The following is a 20,410-nucleotide window of genomic DNA, read 5'->3' on the forward strand; positions in this document are numbered from 1 at the left end:
GAGTACTCTCTTTGCCTCCCTCCCTCCCTCCTCCCTCCCTTCCTTCTTTCCTTCCTCTTTCCTCACCAGAGGATACTTTTTTCCATTGCTTTTCAGAGAGAGAGGAAAGGAGAGAGAAAGAGAAACATCGATATGAGAGACACACATTGATTGGTTGGTTGCCTCCTACATGAGCCCTGACCAGAGCTGGGGATCCAGCCTGCAACCAAGGTATGTGCCCTGGGCTAGAATCAGGCTCCGGACCCTTCAGTCAGCTGGCCAACGCTCTAACCACTGAGAAAACCCTCCTAGACAGATAAAGGGTACTCTTTCAATTGAGAATCTGCCTCCCCAAAATAAAAAGGCATATGGTAAAATCTATTCAACTAAGCTATTAAAATTGTGAGAATTTGAGCAGTTAAAATTGGTCATATATTAAAAACAGTATATTTTCTGATTGTGTAAACCAAGGTCTTGCACCACAGTGCACTCAAATTACATTAGTAACATGTTATAGAAGAAATCCAAATCTTTTAAAAAAGCTCACAATCACTTAGTCAAAGGAAAAAATAGCTAAATTAGACTACAAAATATGGGAAGTGGAAGCCTTATCTATTAAATGTATAAGATAAGGTCAAATCTATACTCAGGAAATTTTATAGGTTTAGGTATTTTCCTTTATTTAAAAAAGAGTTCAATTTTAAAAGTTAGGAAAAACAACAAAATAAATATATGGGACACAAAAGAAAGAAAGTAATAAATTTAGAGAGTTTGAACATAAATCAAGTAGAATAAATCTAAAAGCTGAAATAATTTGACATCTTATAAAGCAGTAAAAGAAAAATATAAATCAAATTAGGACTAATAAAGAGATATCAGTACAGATAAAAATATTTTTAAATGAGCAAATCAATTCTATTTGCTAAAGGCTAATAAGTTGAAAGTCTGAAGGAGTGGATGATTATCTAGGAAATTAGAAATGATCAAGAAAACTTGAGTAGACTGATAATCTTGAAAGAAACTGGTAAAAGTTAATTTAAAACTGAATTCCTTCAAATAATATCATATAAAACAGATATGATTCATAGTGTGTATACTGTGGCTCATAAGGAGATAGAAAGCTCCCCAATTCACTGAAGATATACTCATAACCCGGACACGGAAATCTAATACGGCAAAACAGGAAGAAAAGTATTGATCATTCAGTTTATGAAAGTAGCTGTAAAATTCTTAATTAAAATACCCCGTCGAATTCTTACAATATAAGAACACTTAAAAATTAAGAAAAATATGAGCATTATAAAAGAAAATGGGCAAAGAACTAGAAGATTCACAAGGGATATATAAATGGTTATATATATCCATTAACCACATGAAAAAAAAATGCAGAGCTTCACAAATAGGCAAATCTTCACAAACCAGCCACAAGTTTAAAAAAAGATAATAACCAATGCTGATGAGGATATGGTGAGACATTTTCCTATCCTGTGGGCAGGAGGGTAAGTTGCTCTTCAGAAAGTTTATATCAATTTGACAAAATGCAGTGAGTGTTTCACACAACTTCTTATCCTTTATTCTAGGAATTCCACTAATAGAAAAGTTCTAAGGCAATAGCTAGAGATGAGAATGAAGATTTGACATAAGGATGTTAATTGAACACTTTATATTAATGTAAAAATTGGAAATAATCTAAATGTGCAATATTAGGGAAATGATTAAATTATGGTTAGTCCATACAACTGATTATTGGGTAGCCATTAAAACGTGTTTTGGTAACAAATGACCTTTATGCCAATATGTGAGTATGCTTGTATGTTTAGTTTGTTTTTTAATTAGTAGGACTGCAGTATACATGCAGTATAGAAAGAAGAAGGGTATTCTAGGCAGAAGGGACAAAGTGGCAGAGAGAACAGAAGTGCAGAGACTGTCATTCTCTACGTGATCTCAGAGTTCCAGGAGCCAGGAAGTTGTGGGTGATGGACAGAGAAGTAAAAGGTCTTAGAGGGCACTGGATGCCACTTTAGGGAACTTGGGTCTGTCCTAAGTCATAGGGAACTATTAAAGGATGTTAAGCATTGAAATGCCCAGGTAAGATTTGCATTTAGCTCATTGCAGAGTTGCTAGAGATGTGATGGGGAAGGGGAGGGTAGATTCAAGGGGATGAGCCAGAGGTCAGGGGAAGCCACTTGGAAGCCTCCTGGAATAATCCACAGAGGGGACTGATCCAGAGCAGCTGGAGCAAGATTGGAGAAGTGGGCAGTGTAGGAGTTGATCGGCTGGGTGCACTGGTGGGGTCAGCATGACTCCCAGGTGACTCGTTTGGATGCCTGTGTAAGCAGTGGTGCAACCAACTGAAACAGAGGTTGACTCTTTAAAATGGCTATGAATTTTTATAAAGTGGCACTATCAATCTCAGAGAAACTTTGGAAAGATATTGGAAATATCTTTGGAAATATAGTTAGTGCCTGAAGGACAAATAGAAAAGAATTCCCAAAGATGCATTTCCTGAGCATGCCTCGCAATAGAGACCCTTGGTTGCCACGGGCTGCTGAGCAGAAACTCTCTCAGAGGCTAATTTCAGCTAAATCAAAGAATCCTTTAGGTTAAAACTTACTTTCTACCAAATGCATCACATCAAGTCACACTAAAAATGAATCTGTCCGAAGAGTTTGATTCTCCTTAAAGGGAGTAAAGCTATTTCAAATATGTTTTGAGCACTTTCTCAACGCTGGGTCACTATGATTCTTTGGAATCATAAAATTTCTAAACCAGCAAGAGGCCTTGGAAAATTAGCTGCGTGCCTTGAAACATTCTATTGTTTCATTGTAGATTGTCGGAGTTCACTGCTGCTGCTTTGAAAAAATGGGGGTCTTCATTGCATATTCAAGTCAAATGCATGAGATATTACAGATAAATTGCTGCAGTTAATTGCCCTGGGTAAATCTTTAAAAACATTTCAAGCGTCTGAAGGTTAATAAAATCCGGTAATTAACAATAAAGCAGGATGTTGCCGTCATAAACTGCCTGGCGCTGATTAGTACATGTGGATGAAAGCCTGTCATTCACTTTAAGTGCTGTGCTACAATCTGTCTTCTAATTAAACTGCCTTGGCTGCACTGTCCAAATACAAAGAAAAATGGGACTAGCGGTCAGTGGTTTAAGAGGTTCTTTGCATGTAAAGCAGACATTTGAGCTCATGCCTTGCAGTCCCAGAACACGAATGATCATTAAACCCTATTTTTGCTTGCTTAGGACTTGCTAACAAGTATGTTAAGAGGTACAAAGGAGAGATCCTCATTAAGAATGCCCTGCCAGTAACAGGTCCCCACTTCCAGAAGCCTCAGGGTTGGCTGCATGGCTCTGACTACACATTCCAGCAGTTAGTAATGTGCACGGCCCTGGTCATCTTCTCTTCTGATGAGCACAAATGGTGACTATTTGTCAACAACAGTAAGCTCATCCTAGCCTCTGGCCCACCCCCGGGAGCACCAGCCTCATCTCACTCAGGATGGATGAGCTCAGCTGAGTCTCACACCTCACACAATTAACTCTCAGTCTGAGTCAAAGCTGTCAAAACCCAAACACAAGCATTTGAGAATGACTAATTGTTGACACTTGGAAATGATTTCAGGGCCTTTGCTTCCCAAGAAACATTTACAGTACTGAATCAGCAACAATAACCCAGGTCTGCTGTCTCTTCAAAGCAATCAAATTTTAAAAAAAATTGAGGTAAAATTCACATAGCACAAAATTCACATTTTAACAATTTTAAAGTGTACAATTTAGTGGCTTTTAGTACATTCAAAAGATTGTGCAAACATCACCACTATCTAATTTCAGGTCTTTTTTGTTATTCCCAAAAGAAACTCTATACCCATTAAGCTGCCATTTATTTACCCACCACCACCTACCCATAACCCCTGGCAACCATCAGTCTGTGCTGTCTCTCTGGATTTGTCCATATGGACACTGAATATAAATGAAATCTTACATTCAATATGTAGCTTTTTGAGTCTGGCTTCTAGCACTTATAATGTTTCAGGGTTCATTTAGATTGTAGCTTATATCAGAACTTCATTCCTTTTTTATGACTAAATAATACTCCACTGTCTGGATATACCAAAATTTGTTTATTTCTTCATCACTTGATGGACATTTGGGTTGTTGCTACTTTTTGGCCATTGTGAATAATGCCGTGAACATCTGTGAACAAGTTTTTGTGTGGACATGTTTTTGGTCCTCTTTGGTATATACCTAGGACTGAAATTGCTGGATCATATGGTAATTCTGTGTTTAACTTTTGAGGAACCATCAACTGTTTTGGCAGCAGCTGCACCATTTTACATTCCTACCAACAAAATATGAGAGTTCAAATTTTCTACATTCTCACCGACACTTGTTATTAACTGACTTTTTGAGTCCAGCTATCCTAGGCAGCATGAAGCAGATCTTGTTTCCTACAATTTTGCTGAATTCATTTGTTTGTTCTAATTGTATGTGTGTATTTAGAATTTTCTGTATATAAAATTATGTCATCTCTGAATACAGAAATTTTTACTCCTTCCTTTACAATTTAAATGCATTTTATTTCTTTTTCTTGCCTAAACGCCCTGGGTAGAACTTCCAGTACATTGTTGAATAGAAGCGCAAGAGACATCCTTGTCTTGTTCCTTATCTTAAGTATGATATTAGCTGTGAGTGTTTAAAGATGCCCTTTATCAAGTTGAAGCAGTTTCCTTCTGTTTCTAGTATGCTACATGTTTGTTTGTTTGTTTGTTTTTATCATGAGAGGATGCATATTGTCAGATGCTTTTTCTGCATCAGTTGAGATGATCCTGTGGGTTTTTGCCCTTTATTTTATTAGTGTGATGTATTACATATATTGATTTTTGTATGTGAACCACCCTTGCATTCCTGGGATAAATCTCATTTAGTCATGATATAATCCTTTTAATAGTCAGCTAAATTCAGTTTATTAGTATTTTGATAAGGATTTTTGCATCTGTTCATAAGGGATGTTAGTCTGTAATTTTCTTTTCTTGTGATATATTTGGCTTTGGTGTCAGGGTATGACTGGCCTAATAGAATGAGTTAGGAAATGCTCCCTCCTTGTCACACATTTTTGAAGAATTTGGAAGGATTGGTGTTAATTTTTTGTTTGGTAGAATTCATCAGCGAAACCATCTGGTCCTGAGTTTTTCTTCATTGGAAGTTCTTTGAATATTGATTCATCTCTTTACTTATGATAGGTCTATTCAGATTTTTCATTTCTTCTTTGAGTCCCTTTTGTTAGTTTGTGTGTTTCTAACAATTTGCCCATTGTATCTAGGTTAGTAGGTTTCTTGGTATACAACTGTCCATAGCATTCTGTTCTCAATTTTGTTGATCTTTACAAAGAACCAACTTTTGGTTTCATTGTTTCTCTCTATTGTTTTCCTATTCTCAATTTTATTTATCTCCACGCCAATCTTTATTTCCTTTCTTCTGCTTGCTTTAAATTTAGTTTGTTCTTTTTTCTAGTTCCTTAAGGTAGAAGCTGAGGTTATTACTTAAGATCTGCTTTTTAATGGAGGCATTTACAGCCATAAATTTTGCTGTGAGTACCATCTCTCATACGCTGTGGTGTGTTGTTTTCATTTTTATTCATCTCAAAGTATTTTCTAATTTCCCTTGTGATTTCTTCTTTGATTCATTATTTGCTTAAGAATATGTTAGCTAATTTCCACATTTTTGTTAATGTCCCAGATTTCCTTCTGTTACTGATTTTTAATTTTATTCCATTGTGCCCAGAGAAGATACTTTATATGATTATGATTTCAGGTTTTTTTTACATGTAGTGAGACTTTCGTTACCTAATATATGGTTTATTCTGGAGAATGTTCCATGTTTACTTGACAAAAATGAAAATTCTGTTTTTGAATAGAGTGTTCAATACGTGTCTGTTAGGTCTGGTTGGTGTATAATGTTCAAGGTCTTTATCTCAATTGATTTTCCATCTAGTTGTTTTATCATTATTAAAAGTGGAGTTTGAAATCTCCAACCATTATTGTTGTACTGTTTGTTTCTCCCTTCAGTTCTGTCATATTTTGTTTCATATATTTTGAGGATTTGTTTTTGGGAGCATATTTGTTTATAATTGTTATATTTCTTGATGGATTGACCATCTTATCATTACATAATGTCCTTCTTTTTCCGTTAAAGCAACTTTTGTTTCAAAGTCTGTTTTGTGTGATATAGGAATAGGTAGGTACTCCAGCTCTCTTTGGGTTACTATTTGCATAGAATATCTTTTTCCATATTTTTACTTTCAACCTATGTGTGTCTTTGGATCTACTGTGAATCTCTTATAGACAGCATACAGTGTACTCATTCAGCAGTGTTACTAAACACATGCTATGTGCACAGAATTACCTAGGCTCTGGGTGAGAGAGTTCCTGTGCTCAGTAATCTAAAATCTCATAAATATTTAATAAATGGAGCATGAATAAAAGTTCTTTGGTGGGTGCATTCACTTTTTGAAAATCTACCCATCTGCATTGGTATTTATGCCATTTTCTGTATGTGTTTCACTTCAAGGAAAAGATCCCCCCAAAGTGCTCTAGGAATTCAAAATTGGAAGAAATTATTTTCAGCTGAGTTAATAATGGGACTGCCTTCACAAGGAAACTAACTTTCAGGCTTTATGTTATACTGTTACTGAGAGTCAAAATAATTAGGATAAGGTCGTTTTATTTTCAGGTAAGCAGGGAATATCTGACTTCTTTGTGCATATTAATTTACTGAATCCTCATAGCACCCCTATGAAGTAGGTGACTGTTGTTGTCTCCATTTGATAGAGGGAAAAATGAGACACAGTGAGGTTACATAAGCAGTGAAGCCAGGTTGCAAACAGCTCAGCCCAGCTCACCTCTTATCCAAAGAGCAGCAGTTCTCAAAGTGTAATTCAGGATTCCTCAGTGGTGCCAAGACCCTTTCAGAGGTCAAAACTGTATTTATATAATACTAGGCCACAGGGCCAAAACTGTATTTATATAATACTAAGATATTTGGGTCCATCTGGATAACCAGCATAATTGTCCCATCTCAAGATCCTTAAGTTATTCATATCGGCAAGTCCATTTTGCCATATAAAGTAAACACATTAACAGGTTCCTGGGATTAGGATGTGGACATCTTTGGGGGGCCATTATTCAGGCTACTAACATCTGCTTTGCTAAGTGTTCTTTTAGCAAGTCTGCATCTCTAATGGTAATCATCTATGCAATTCTGTGCTATTGGGGCTTCCATATCTACCCTGCTCACACCTCCTGGAAGGGACAGTGCAAGTATCACATGACTCCACTCTCTTTGGCATGGCAACCCTTGATGAATAGTGGATCTATATTCTGGTTAATGACCTATTGTTCCATTGAATTGCCTTTTACCGGCCAGTGATTTAGTTCTAGAGAATGTGGATGAAATTATACAGGGACTATAGCTAGTTGATGATAGTTTATTTTTTCCTGGGGACAAACTTTTTATTTATTTATTTATTTATTTATTTATTTATTTATTTATTTATTTATTGAATTTATTGGGGTGACATTGGTTAATAAAATTATATAGGTTTCAGGTGAATGCCATTCTTCTGGTAACTTTTTTGTTTTGCAAAACATAGTCACTTTTTATAAATTATATTATTCACGTTACTATCTAATGGGCTTATAATTGCTTTTAATAAATTAATATTTAAACTTTTTCTGTCTCAATTTAAAGTGATAACTATAGGTATAACTCACATAAACAAAAGCACTTTGCAGTCCTCGATAATTTGTAAAGAGTGTAAAGGGATCCAGTGTAAAGGGATCCAGAGACAAAAGTTTGAGCACCACAGCCCACACTGTTCTGCCTTAGAGGGGTGGTCACAGAAAGTTGGTCTGTGACCAGAGCAGCAGCTTTAGAGTCCGATCTGCTTCTGTCTGGGACCTGGCACATAAAAGTTTACCTTCCTTTTCTCCTGTGAAACTGGAGTTAATTTTGCCGACACCCTGGGGAGGCTGTGAGAATTAAATGGGAGAATGCAAGTAAAGGCCTGGTGCATAGTAAGCACTAGGTCAGTGGCACTGGTCCTGGAATTGTTCTCTTGTCACCCACAGGTGATGGACTTTTACTGCCAGTCTTGTGAGACCGCCATGTGTCGGGAGTGCACTGAGGGGGAGCACGCGGAACACCCCACAGTGCCCCTCAAGGACGTGGTAGAGCAACACAAGGCCTCGCTCCAGGTCCAGTTGGACGCTGTCAACAAAAGGTGAGTACATCTCCAGGCTCCCAACTGGCTGCCTCTGTGGCAGGCTTGGCCTCAGGGTCTCTTGTCTCAGTGGGATAGTAGGTTCCTGTCACCTAAATAAATTATTTGATCGTGGATCTGTAGTCGTAGACTAGTGATTGGAGGGTCATCCCCTGCCCCTTGGTAAAATCCCCCTTTATGTTATGAGTGGTGGCATTTTTGTTTTAGTTCCTTAGTATGATTAGAAATAAAATACACTCTAGGCAAATGCTCTCAGGAGATCTCTAAAATCTGTAGGAGAAACGAGGCTCTCTGAAGAGCCTTTCTTATCGGCTGTTCTTGACGTACTTACAGGCCCATTGTGTCTCCTGTGACTGGCTCCTCTCTGCTTTAGCCCAGCAAAATGATACTGAGCAGTAAATGCTCCATTTTCCTCATGTTTCCCTGTGTCCAGGCCCTATTTTTGGCATGGAATTGAAGGAACAGAGTAGCTGTGTGATGCATGAAAAAGACCGAGGAGGGGAAATAGCCGAAAAGAAATCTCTTCACCAACAGTTGTAATGAGAAAAGGTGGTTGTTCTATACTAATTAAAAGGACTTGGAAACTTGCAAGAAGTTTCCAGGGAACTCTTGAGTTAGGATAAGTATTTCGTGTGATTGAGAAAAAAGGTACAGCTATATCCTTAGAACAGTTGTTCTTAGCCATAGATACTTATACACTCCTCCCCCATCCCAGGGGCATTTAGCCTTGCCTGGAGACAATTTAGTGTCATAACTCTGGGGGGGGGGGGGAGAAAGAGGAAGAGGGAGAGGGAGTGCTGTTGGCATCTGGTAGAGGACAGGATGCTGGTAAACATCTGTAATGCACAGCACAGTCCCCTGCAACAAAGAATTCTCTGGCCCAAAATATCAAGTCAAGGTTGAGAAAACCTGGTTTAGAGTGTGAGGAAAAGACATGGGGTTCGGAGAGCTTCAAAGCTTTGTACCATCCATTATTAAAGTCGATGACTGAGGTAGATTGAAATAGACATGGACCCTCAAAGCTTTCTCCTCTCTCAAAGGCTGTAATTATGCCTTAATTCATTTTATTTTGTTATTCTTAAAGATGATAAGTACATAAAGTGGTTTGTTTGGTTTTTACAAATTAAAGTGTTTAGATTTTTTTTTTTACTATTCCTAGGTTGATGTTAAATAATAATGATCTTTAACAACTGTCCTCCAGGCTCCCAGAAATAGATTCTGCTCTTCAGTTCATCTCAGAAATCATTCATCAGTTAACCAACCAGAAGGCCAGCATTGTGGATGACATCCATTCCACCTTTGATGAGCTCCAGAAAACTTTAAACGTGCGCAAGAGCGTGCTGCTTATGGAACTGGAGGTCAACTATGGCCTCAAACACAAAGTAAGACTCCAGCTGTTCCTGCAGATATCCTGGAAGAGACATGATGTCTGGGGCACTTCATGGCACACGCCACTGTGTTCTAATAGCAGCAAAGGGGACTCAAATGGATCCATAAGTGTCACTGTTGCACAGTAAACAGTTTTCATTTAATGGCATATCCAGCTATTTTTTTTTCCTTCCTGTTTTCAGCAAAACTCGAATTCTGTTACCTTAAGTCCCAATTTATAATTTGACACAAGGCAAGGCTGAATATGAAGTAAAGCTTTCAGGATTTAGGGTTAAACTGGGTTGTTTTTCTTCCTTAATTATAAGGTCTCTTAATTGCTCTCTCACCCACACCAACCTGTTAGTCAACTTCAAGTGCAGCCTTTGTTTAACTCTGCATGTTGATCTTAAAACCAGGCATGAAAAGCTTCTGAGATTCAGGCGTGAAGAGTTTTCATTCCTCTGGTTTCTGTTCCTTTGAGAGGTGACAGGGGAGCTTTGGACATTAAGGAAAGATACTGAATAATGAATATTTCAGATGTCAAGCATGACAGTCTGTTCCTAAGCTCTGGGTGGTGACGCTTCTGCTGGGTGCTATCAAAACACATGACCCAAGAAATATGCGTGTGGGAGAAACAGGGCGAGGCGGAACGGAAAGAGAGGGCCCTGGGAATGCAGTGTAGGATGATGCATTAGAACCGGGTTCACTGAGTGAAATTAAACACCCCTTGCTGGGAGCCGCGGGCGTGGGCAGGGGCAGAACCGGGCTCTGGCCGGGGGAGAGCTCTGCCCCTGTGCGCGCCGCAGGAAGCACTCACCCGGCTGCGTTTTCCCTGCAGGTCCTGCAGTCGCAGCTGGACACTCTGCTCGAGGGGCAGGAGAGCATTAAGAGCTGCAGCAACTTCACGGCGCAGGCCCTCAACCATGGCACGGAAACGGAGGTGCTGCTGGTGAAGAAGCAGATGAGCGAGAAGCTGAACGAGCTGGCCGACCAGGACTTCCCACTGCACCCGCGGGAGAACGACCAGCTGGATTTCATCGTCGAGACCGAAGGGCTGAAGAAGTCCATCCACAACCTCGGGACCATCTTAACCACCAACGCCGTCGCTTCCGAGACGGTGGCCACGGGCGAGGGGCTGCGGCAGACCATCATCGGGCAGCCTATGTCCGTTACCATAACAACCAAGGACAAAGACGGGGAGCTCTGCAAAACGGGCAATGCCTACATCACCGCGGAGCTGAGCACGCCCGACGGCAGCGTAGCGGACGGGGAGATCCTGGACAACAAGAACGGCACCTACGAGTTTCTGTACACCGTGCAGAAGGAAGGGGACTTCACGCTGTCCCTGAGGCTCTACGACCAGCACATCCGAGGCAGCCCGTTCAAGCTGAAAGTGATCCGGTCGGCCGACGTGTCGCCCACCACCGAGGGCGTCAAGAGGCGCGTGAAATCCCCGGGAAGCGGCCACGTAAAGCAAAAAGCTGTGAAGCGCCCCGCGAGCATGTACAGCACTGGGAAAAGAAAAGAGAACCCCATCGAGGACGATCTGATCTTCCGAGTGGGTAAGGACGCGGCGCCGCGCCTGCAGGCGGGGGTTGCTTTGCTTAGGGGCGAACCGGCAGAGTGGCTGCAAAGAGGAGCCCTGCAGGTCAGAACCTACCTGAAGGTGCTGGGGAGGCCGGTATATTTTATTTGGTGACCTGTATGCGGTCTCTTTCTCTGGAGACGTTAGGATTTGTTTTCCCTCCTCCCTTTTCCTCCCGGTCCCACCCAACCTTCCTCCCTACCCCCCTCTCTGCCCCCCCCTTTTAAATACACAACGCTGCATGTTTACTGTAGAAAATTAGAAACTGAAAATAAGCAACAAGAGAATTAGAAAAATAACAGCACTCATAACCTGGCAATTTTAAAGGAATGTTGGCAGTCTTTTACCTCCCCATAGGAATGTCTTTGGAGCTCTGCCTAACACAAAGGCAGAGAGATTGTTCTATCAGATAGCCTAACCCAAAGGCAGAGATTGTGCTATCAGATAACCTTCAGTTTCTCTGAATCCCAGCTCGGGCTGTGGTGTGGGGAGAGGGCATGATGCTCCCCGGTCACTGCTTCTGCGCTACTGTGAGGGCTGGGGGTGGGGGCAAGTTGTGGTCACCTCCAGTGTGTTCACTGGAGAGCAGCCCCAAAATGGGGGTGGGTAGAAACCCGGGAATGGAATGGAGTTAGGGTGGAGGCAGAAAGGCTCCGAATGAGCCAAAAGATTGGGGTATGCAGATAGCCCATCCCTTTTCTGATTTATTGCCTCTGATTTTTTTTTTTTAAATAACAACAAAAGTTTATTGAGACTTTTTAAATACAAAACAAAAATTTATTGAGTCTAATGTTATTTTTAGCTGTTTATTTTCTCATTAGAAAGGAAACGATGTAAACAAACAATTTGATAATTCGTAAGAAAAAGAGTCTGCGTTTTAGTTATGGTATCCAAAAGTAGCTCCAGCCTGCTTCTCTTCTGCCTTTTCAGTCCTTATTGCAGTATCTCTAGAAGGGTGCTGCCCCGTCTATTAACTGACACATGGAGAAAAACAATTCTGTGGTTCAAATGTATTGGGGAAACCTTAGCGTAAGTGAAGGAAACATGTATATATTTTTAATTGTAGAACCTGTAGAATCTGCTGATGTGCACTTTAAGTCTCCAAGGCAGGGGAGGAATAACAGGTAGCACTTCCAGACTTTTCTGACCATAGACCTTTTTCCGTGGAATATCTTGGGGAAACAAGTCCTTGGAACATTCCTGGGCAAAGCTGCCCTAATACTTTAGGCTGAATCTTGGTGAAGACCATGACATGATATGTCAGTTGCCTGCTCAGAGCATGGAGCCCAGGTAACAGTCACTGGCCATTTGTGCAGTGTGGGTACAGAAATTGTTTATCCACCCACCAAAGCAGAGTGGGCGAGCTGGGATGGGCACAGGATTGGGAGCCTCCCAGGTGTGCTTCTCTGGTTCTGCCACTTACTTGAACCTTGAGCAGGTTTCTCAGGTTCCCTGGGCTTTAGTTTCCATGTCCATCAAGTGAAAGTACAAATATCTCCTTCTGGGAGCTGTTCTAAGTTCCGAGAGTAGTGCCAGGCATGTAGGAGGAGCTAAATAAACGAAAAGTATTGTTTTTGCACATGCAATTAAGGTTGTTAGATTTTACCTACTACCTTCTTAAGAAACTTGACCAGCTGCTGCCCATTGATCTCCTGCGTTAAGAACAAACTTAGTCTCAAATTCAAAACCCCCTACCGCTAGCCAAAGGACCCTGGTCTACTTGCCTAGACAGTGTGTATGTAGAGTGGAGAAAGGCTCAGACCCTGTTCTGATTCTGGCCCTGATTCTCTTTGCCAACTGGGCAACTGACTTACCTTTTCTTAACCTGGTTTCCTCCTCTGCAAATCAAACGGAATGAAATATTACCTAACTCTTAAGGTTGTTGTGGGGTTGGAAGAGAGAGAGTTCTTGTAATATGGCTGCCACTTGTCTGTGTATAGTAAATGCTCAGTTCATGGTAGATAGTGTTTTACTATTGTTATTATCAATCATCATCTCCACCTGTGATTCTCCTGAGTAAAAAGATATCTTTTTTAGGGGTATTTCCCTCCAACTATGTTGACTTTGAATTCCCAGCTCCCACCCTATGGGGAAGGGGATCTGCCCTCTCTCCCATCCTGCCCACTGAGAAATGCAACCATAGTGATTCAGACACTGGTAAGAAGGTGTTTACATGTTTAAACACTTGTAAAGTGCTTAGAACAGTGCCTGGCAAACAGCACTGTGTCCAAGTTTATCCATGAAGTAAGGATGCTGTCTTAGTTTGCTCTGGCTACCATAAAATACCACAGACTGGGTGGCTTAAAAAACAGAAATGTATTTTCTCACATTCTGGAGGATGAAAGTGCAAGATCCAGGTGGCGGCAGGGTTGGTTCCCTCGGAGGCCTCTATCCCTGGCTTGCAGGTGGCCGCCTTCCTGCTGCTTTGTGCTCACATGGCTGTCTTGTGCATAGGTGCCCGAGTGCTTCCTCGTCTTATAATGACACCAATCACATTAGATTAGAGCCTCACCCTAATGGCCTCATTTTAAGTTAATCAACTCTTTAAAGACCTTATCTCCAAATACAAATAAGATTATAAATTACTCAGGTCAGGGATGTTGTCTTTAACCACTTATAATCCCCAACAATACTCAGAGGAATATTTTGCATAAGTACTTTGCCCCATTTGAAATAGGATCAAGTCCTGATTTAACCTCTTGATCACCACTGTCAGGTCCCAGTTTCCAGGCCCAGAGGCACCTAGACCAGACAATAATGCACTAAACTCAAGGGCAATCATTCACATGTATGGAGCTGTGCTAGGTAACATCAGACGGTGCTGGCCTTTTAAAAATTTGTCTTTTCAACATGTACACTATTGGGAGCAAATGGGTAGAGCTTATATTAATAATTAGAAGAGTTTGACTTTCTTTAACAGTTTTTTTGTTTTAGAACTTCACATTTCTTTGTATATTCAAGCTATTAAGTGCATGATAATAGACATTCATGATTTGAACAGCCCCTTTGTGTATGAGTTAAAGCCTGCCACATATAATCCATAATTCATTGAAACTCCACTGCATGTCTGAGGTGGCCACCATGGTTCTGCTGTTGTGTGACACTGATTTGTTGCTTAAACATTATAAATTTATAAAGATTATAAATTACTTCAGGTCAGGGATGATGATTATAATACATGTGTTAGGGTTCATTCAACAACCCTAAATAACATGTACTTATGTTGTATATTCATGAAAATGAATCATCACTTTTTGGGTGATATAAAAGACTTTGGGAGGTAAATTTGACTCAAATTTTCACTTTCCTCACCAATTATCCAGCCTCCTGGTTAGATGTGACTTTGTCTTTTGAGCACCTACTATGTGCCAGGCACTTGACTGAGTTGTGGTATAAAAAGAGGGATGAGATTCTCACTTTGACCTAGAGGAAGCACAGTCCAGAAGGAGACAGACATGGAAAAAATGTACCTTCAGTATGAATCAAGGCGCAGAAGCTGGGGTGGGGTGGGAGAGGATGCTAGCAGGCAGTGGGGAGCTAAGGCTCCTGGAGATAACATTGAAACCTAAGCTGGTTTTGAAAGAGAGTCTGTCTGATGGAAGGAGGAAAAGGGTGGTTTTAGATGAAAGAAAAGCAAGTACAAAGACATAAAGGTGAGAAACTGAGCAGTTCAAGGAACTGTAAATGATTCCATCGTCCTGGAACATCAAAGGAAGTGAGATAGAAGCAGAGAGGAGGCTGCGTTTCCTCGATTAGGAGCTGGGACTGTGTTCTCTGTTCCTTTGTTTCTCAGAGTGTGGTTCATAACCACTTGAATTCCTCAGGGGCTTGTTAAAAATGAGAATTCCAGGATTCTAAACAGCATTTTCAGAATCAGGATCTCTGGGAGAAGGGCCAGGAATCTGCATTCTGTCAGCTCTGGTGACGCTTATGCACATTGAGGTTTCAGAACCATCGCTACGTGGGTGATAGGGAAGCACTGACCAGTGTAATGTAGTGTAGCGACTTACCGAGATACTATCTCCAGAGAGCCTGGGGACATTATAGGGAGCGCTATTGGAACTGTCTCCAGGAAACAGGGAACTGCTTTCCATTGCAGTAGTTCACGTGAGCCAGAATTAAGAGTGATGCTATGGCATAGAGAGGAAATACCAGATTTATAAGATTCTTAGGAGCAAGAAGGCAAGACTTGGTGACCAAATCCAGCGTCTGGCTGTTTGACTTGAGTGCGGCGGGGGTGTGAGGCAGGAGAGTGAGTGATGATTAAGGCTGTGGACTCTGAGACCAGACCTCCGGGCTCCAGCCCAACACTGCCGTTTTCTTATCTGTGCAATCTTGGGTAAATTACCTCGCCTCTCAGTGCCTTAGTTTCCTCCACAAAATGGGGATTAAAAAAACACACCTACCTAATGGGGGTTGTGCAGGTGAGGATAGAATGAATGAATGTACAAAAGGTCTTAGAATAGTGCCGGGCACTGAATACTTTCAGTACGTTTTAGAGGGGCAAAGTAGGTAATACTGGTTAACATACCCATAGTGTAGCACAGAAGCAATAGTTAACCTAAGGAGCTAAGCACATGGTAAGTGAAGAGCTCAAAAGCCTGATTGCCTCATTCTGATCCCCAGCCTGCTGTTCATTAGCCATATAATTTAATGAAAATTATTTGACCTCTCTGTTTAACTTTTTCATCTGTAACGTGGGGATGATCTTAACACATGTGTCACTCAGTGAGGATTAAAGTCATACATGTAAAGGCTAAGAGCAGTGCAGGCACATAAGGGCCCCATACTGTGGCAGCTGTTGTCATTATGAACCGAGACAGGGAAAGTGAGAGGAAGAGGTATGTTTCAGTTTCCATCACCCAGGTTGAAGTGTCCCGTAGGCAGCTTGGCATATGGGTTTGGAGTTCAGCAAAGAAGTCAGGGCTAGGCATCAATTTGGAAGTGAAATGTATAGAGAAGTTACTTTAAATCATGAGTTCAATGAAATGTCAAAGGTAGGAGCTGTGGTTCTGGGAGGAATGGACGGGGAATGGAAGCAGGAGGAAGGAACAGGCATTGTCTGAGCCAGGCGTTGTGCAGTCCACTTCTGTATGTCATCTTCCTTGAAACCTTCAGCAAGTGTGATATACTTTCAGCTCCTAATGTCCCCACAGTATATGTACCTACTATAACATAATTTGTGGTGTGCTGGAGTCAGCTTACACACCTCAGACCACCTCCCAACTCTGTGTTCAGGGACAGACTTCACGTTGGTAGCTTGAAATCAGCTGGGGGGTGGGCAGGGAGGAGCATTTACATCTAGAAATGGGCAAATGCTACAAATCAGAGCTCCTCTCCCAGCCCCCCTGCCCCTGCCCCTCAAGAGCCAAATGCCCAGGACAATGTTAATTATCCTTACCATGGAAGGAATGGAGGCTCAGAGAGCTGGGGTAGGAGCCCAAGCTGCCTGTGACTCTCACGCCTGTGCCTTTTCAATTGCACAATGATTCCCCTTCACCTAAAATATCCTTTACTGCCGTTTTCCAAAGTTGAGGAATTTGATACCTCCCACGTCTGAAAACTTAATGCCATGCCCACAGTGAATGAGTTACTGTGTTTCTCTAATACTCTCTTGCAAAATAGTCCTGAATGGGTTTAGGGAAGCAGCTTAGAGCATCTGTTGACGGTGATTCCTTGAAACACGGAGATTATTTTTCCCTGCAGTGTCAAGTTTGCTAACTAGAAGCCATGAACTGGTTTTGTCAGCTACCAAAGACAGTCACTGAACAAAAGGGAAGCCAGAAGATGTGGGGGTGGGGGGAGAGAAAGAATTACAGTTGAATTGTTTCCAGTTATGTGATTAATACACCATACCTTAGTGAGTGCATGAGAGGTGTTGAACTACTCATTTGTGCTCTAGAGCAGTGTGCTTTCTTTTAATATGAAATGGATGTGTAAAATCACTCAGCATGAGTTCAGAGGCTTTACTGGAAGATAGGATATTTTATGCCACCCCCTGCCTCACCTCCGCAAACCACCACCTCTCCTCCCTGGAATCTCGGAGGAAGGAGCTTGTACTAATTTGGCATCTGAGGTCATTATAGGCACCCTGCCTTCACCCACCTCGGGCATCTCATCCTTGGGAACTGTTCTTGCATGTCAACTGGAAAAAGATGCCACTAATATTTATCGAGTGCTAGCTAGGCACCGTGCTGTGTATTGAGTGCTAGCTAGGCACTGTGCCCTTTGGGGAGCTCACAGTTTAGTGAGGGAGATAGACAGTTACACAGTTAAAATACTGTGTGATAAGGGATAGAATTTTCTAAAGGATTTTATGGGGAAAGCATAATCCATGATAGCTGACCTCAGAAACCTGGCATCTAAAGTCCAGTTAGAAGGAAGCATTGTTTGTGTCAGAAAAAAGTATTATGTGAATCTCCTATCTCCTAGTCAGGAGAACTCAGGTTTTAGTTTTCCCTCTGTCTCTACTACCTTTGTGATGCATCTGGCTTCAATTTTGCATCTATGAAATGGACTGGTAGAGAATATTTATCATTGTAACTCATGGAGCTGTTACGAGGAGTACATGAGCGAAAGTATATGAAAGTGCTGTAAATATTATGGAACATTTCGTTTACCCATGATGTAATGTGGGGTGTAATTTACTCAGTCATTAATAATCCATTCAGGCACTTATTCACTCAGCAAACATTTGTTTAGCACCTACCTGAATATCCTGTGTTAGACCTTATATTTGGCTCAGTTTCATCCTCTTGCATTATCCCATTCTAAGTATCTAGATTTACTTAACTTTAATTTTTCTCATTAAGTTGAGCGGGAGTATTTACAGGTGTTGATCCCCTATTTCAATTCAGGGTCCTTTTACCTTATTACCTTACTTCTGTAATTTTCCTGGAGGCATTGGTGGAAGTGACCAGGAGGAGCACAGATGAAAAGCTGTTGGCTTAAAAATTCATTTTGTGCTTCATAGGCTAGTTTAACATCTGGAAAAAACAAGTTTAATTATCTTATGGCATTCGTGCCAAAATATTTATAATTACTTTTAAAACTTGTGTTACTTGCTTTACTAGTCGAATGCAACCATCAAACAAAATCTTTTGTGTCAAACTAGCAGGAGAGGATTCTGTAAGTACTCTTTGTGTTTTGTGCTACATTTATATTCATTATGAAAGAATTTTCATTATATATTTAGAATACTTTGGAGGGACCTTTCTATAGACTCAATAGAATTTACTAAAAATCTTGAAAAGTAAAGCATGACCCCAAATTATTTCTAACTTCTGGAATTTCTGTTTATTTTATTTTGGTCTCAAGACACTTCATCAACCCTTGGACTGTGAGCATTTTAATAAAATGACAATATGCTGTAGTTCTGCATCACTACTCAACAGCAAGATTTTTCTAGTTTAACTGCTAGTAAAAAAAAAAAAAAATAGTATTAGTTGTTCCTCTACAGCATGCTGCTGGTTTCCTTTAATCCTCAGGAGTAAGTCTGTGATCCTGCTGTGCTTAAAACACACAAATAGAGTTTTTTAAAAAAAATGACTATCAGTAACTGAAAAGACAAAAGATGTTCATTAGAATCAGGGATGTTACCAGCAATGCCAACTCCAGCTGTTTGTAAACTGAGTCATGTGGTTTAAGAAAACAGATTTTAAAAAAACAAATATTATAAAATTAAAGTGGCAATACCTGTTCCATTTAGCTCTTTTAAAAATGTATAAGCAACAGATGTGCCTCCAACCCTGTGATTTCATTAGCCTGTTGGGCAACAGACTCAAGCTCTAATTAACTGAGACCAAGAATAAAAGATGGACCAGCACATTGCCCTGGAGCTCTGGAGGTTGGAGAACCTCTCTCCAGTAGTGTGGTCTTTCGCAGCACAGCTCCTTTGCTCTCGTGACCCAGTATTGGCAGGTACTGAGCAACTCACATTCATTTCAAACTGAGTAGAGCCTTTCTTTGCCTTCTTCTGAATGATACTTATATGAAGTGTTAACTAAATGTCTTCCCAGTTTTCTCATTTATACTGACAGGCGAAAGGTGTTTATGTCTGCAAAGAAAAAAAAGTGCTAGTATTTTTTGCTCATGTATTTTTCTTTCTCCAACATTACCTTTATATTTTCAGAAGAAAAATCTCTTTGACTGAGTAAGGCACCCCTTAACTTCTAATAAAGCACTATTCTCCCCATTTTTTCTTCCTTTCAAACTTCAATTGCTGCTGCCTGCAGAGCCTTCTCTCAGTTGAGTGGCTTTGTCCTTAGGAGGAGGGACAAAAGTTTACATGAAAGAGGGAAGCAGCAGGTTTTTGTCCCTACCCGAGGACAAGCAAACCAATGTTCATCATCTACTCTGTTCAGGTGCTTTTTACTTCCCTCCCCATTTTCAGTATTTCTTACCCCGGTTTGTTTGCCCTCTAAGCACGGTGCTCTCCAATTTTACATAAGCCAGGATCTAGAACAGCCTGGGCTGTCTTTACAGAGTCACTTCTTTTGTTTATATTCTAATTCAGATGTAGGACTCTTGCTATTTTATTGTGTTTCTTTACTTGAGCCTCGGTTCCTCACCTTGCTAAGTTCCATGCTTTTGTTTATCAAAGCTGTTTTTAAAAAAATACATTTTCATTGATTTTAGAGCGAGAGGAAGGGAGAGGGGGAGAGAGAGAGAAGCACTGATGGGCTGCCTCCTGCACCTCAGGGGATCAAGCCCACAAGCTGGGCGCCAAGCCAGCAACCTTGTGGTGCCTGGGGTGAGGCTCAGCCAACAGAGCTGCACCGGCCAGGGCTGTGGATCAAAGATTTTGAGAAATTCAGTTTTTATTTTTGAGCAACCCTGGCCTTACCCCCACTACATTTTAAAAAGTATTTATAAACTGAGTATTTTGAAGAATTGTTTCTTGTCCTGGTCCTTCAGTTTTGCTGTATCATTAACCAGCTGTTACTCGGCCATCAGAGGGAGTGACCAAGAACTAGTACCGTGTTGGCACATACCTCCTCCAAGGGCCGACCGCGCCTTACCCGGCCCCCACCGGCAGGTGCCAACACACCATTTTATTTTTTTATTTTTTTAAAAAAACATGTCTTTATTGATTTCAGAGAGAGGAAAGGAGAGGGAGAGAGAGAGATAGAAACATCAATGATGAGAGAGTCATTGATCGGCTGCAGCCCACAACCCGGGCATGTGCCCTG

At 41.0% G+C, this 20,410-nt stretch overlaps 1 protein-coding gene across 6 annotated transcripts in view; it reads left to right on the forward strand.

The window, feature by feature from the left end:
* TRIM2 (tripartite motif containing 2) overlaps positions 1–20,410 on the forward strand; it is a 125,757-nt gene that overhangs the window by 85,093 nt on the left and 20,254 nt on the right. For all 6 annotated transcript variants that reach the window (XM_016197779.2, XM_087816512.1, XM_087816511.1 and 3 more), the window contains exons 4-6: positions 8,115–8,266; positions 9,468–9,648; positions 10,473–11,196. In XM_016197779.2, coding sequence (XP_016053265.1) covers positions 8,115–8,266; positions 9,468–9,648; positions 10,473–11,196 — 1,057 coding nt within the window. The remainder of the gene's footprint in view (positions 1–8,114; positions 8,267–9,467; positions 9,649–10,472; positions 11,197–20,410) is intronic.

The sequence above is a fragment of the Miniopterus natalensis genome, chromosome 4 (genome assembly GCF_054644295.1).
Source record: "Miniopterus natalensis isolate mMinNat1 chromosome 4, mMinNat1.hap1, whole genome shotgun sequence".
Lineage (NCBI taxonomy): Eukaryota > Metazoa > Chordata > Mammalia > Chiroptera > Miniopteridae > Miniopterus > Miniopterus natalensis.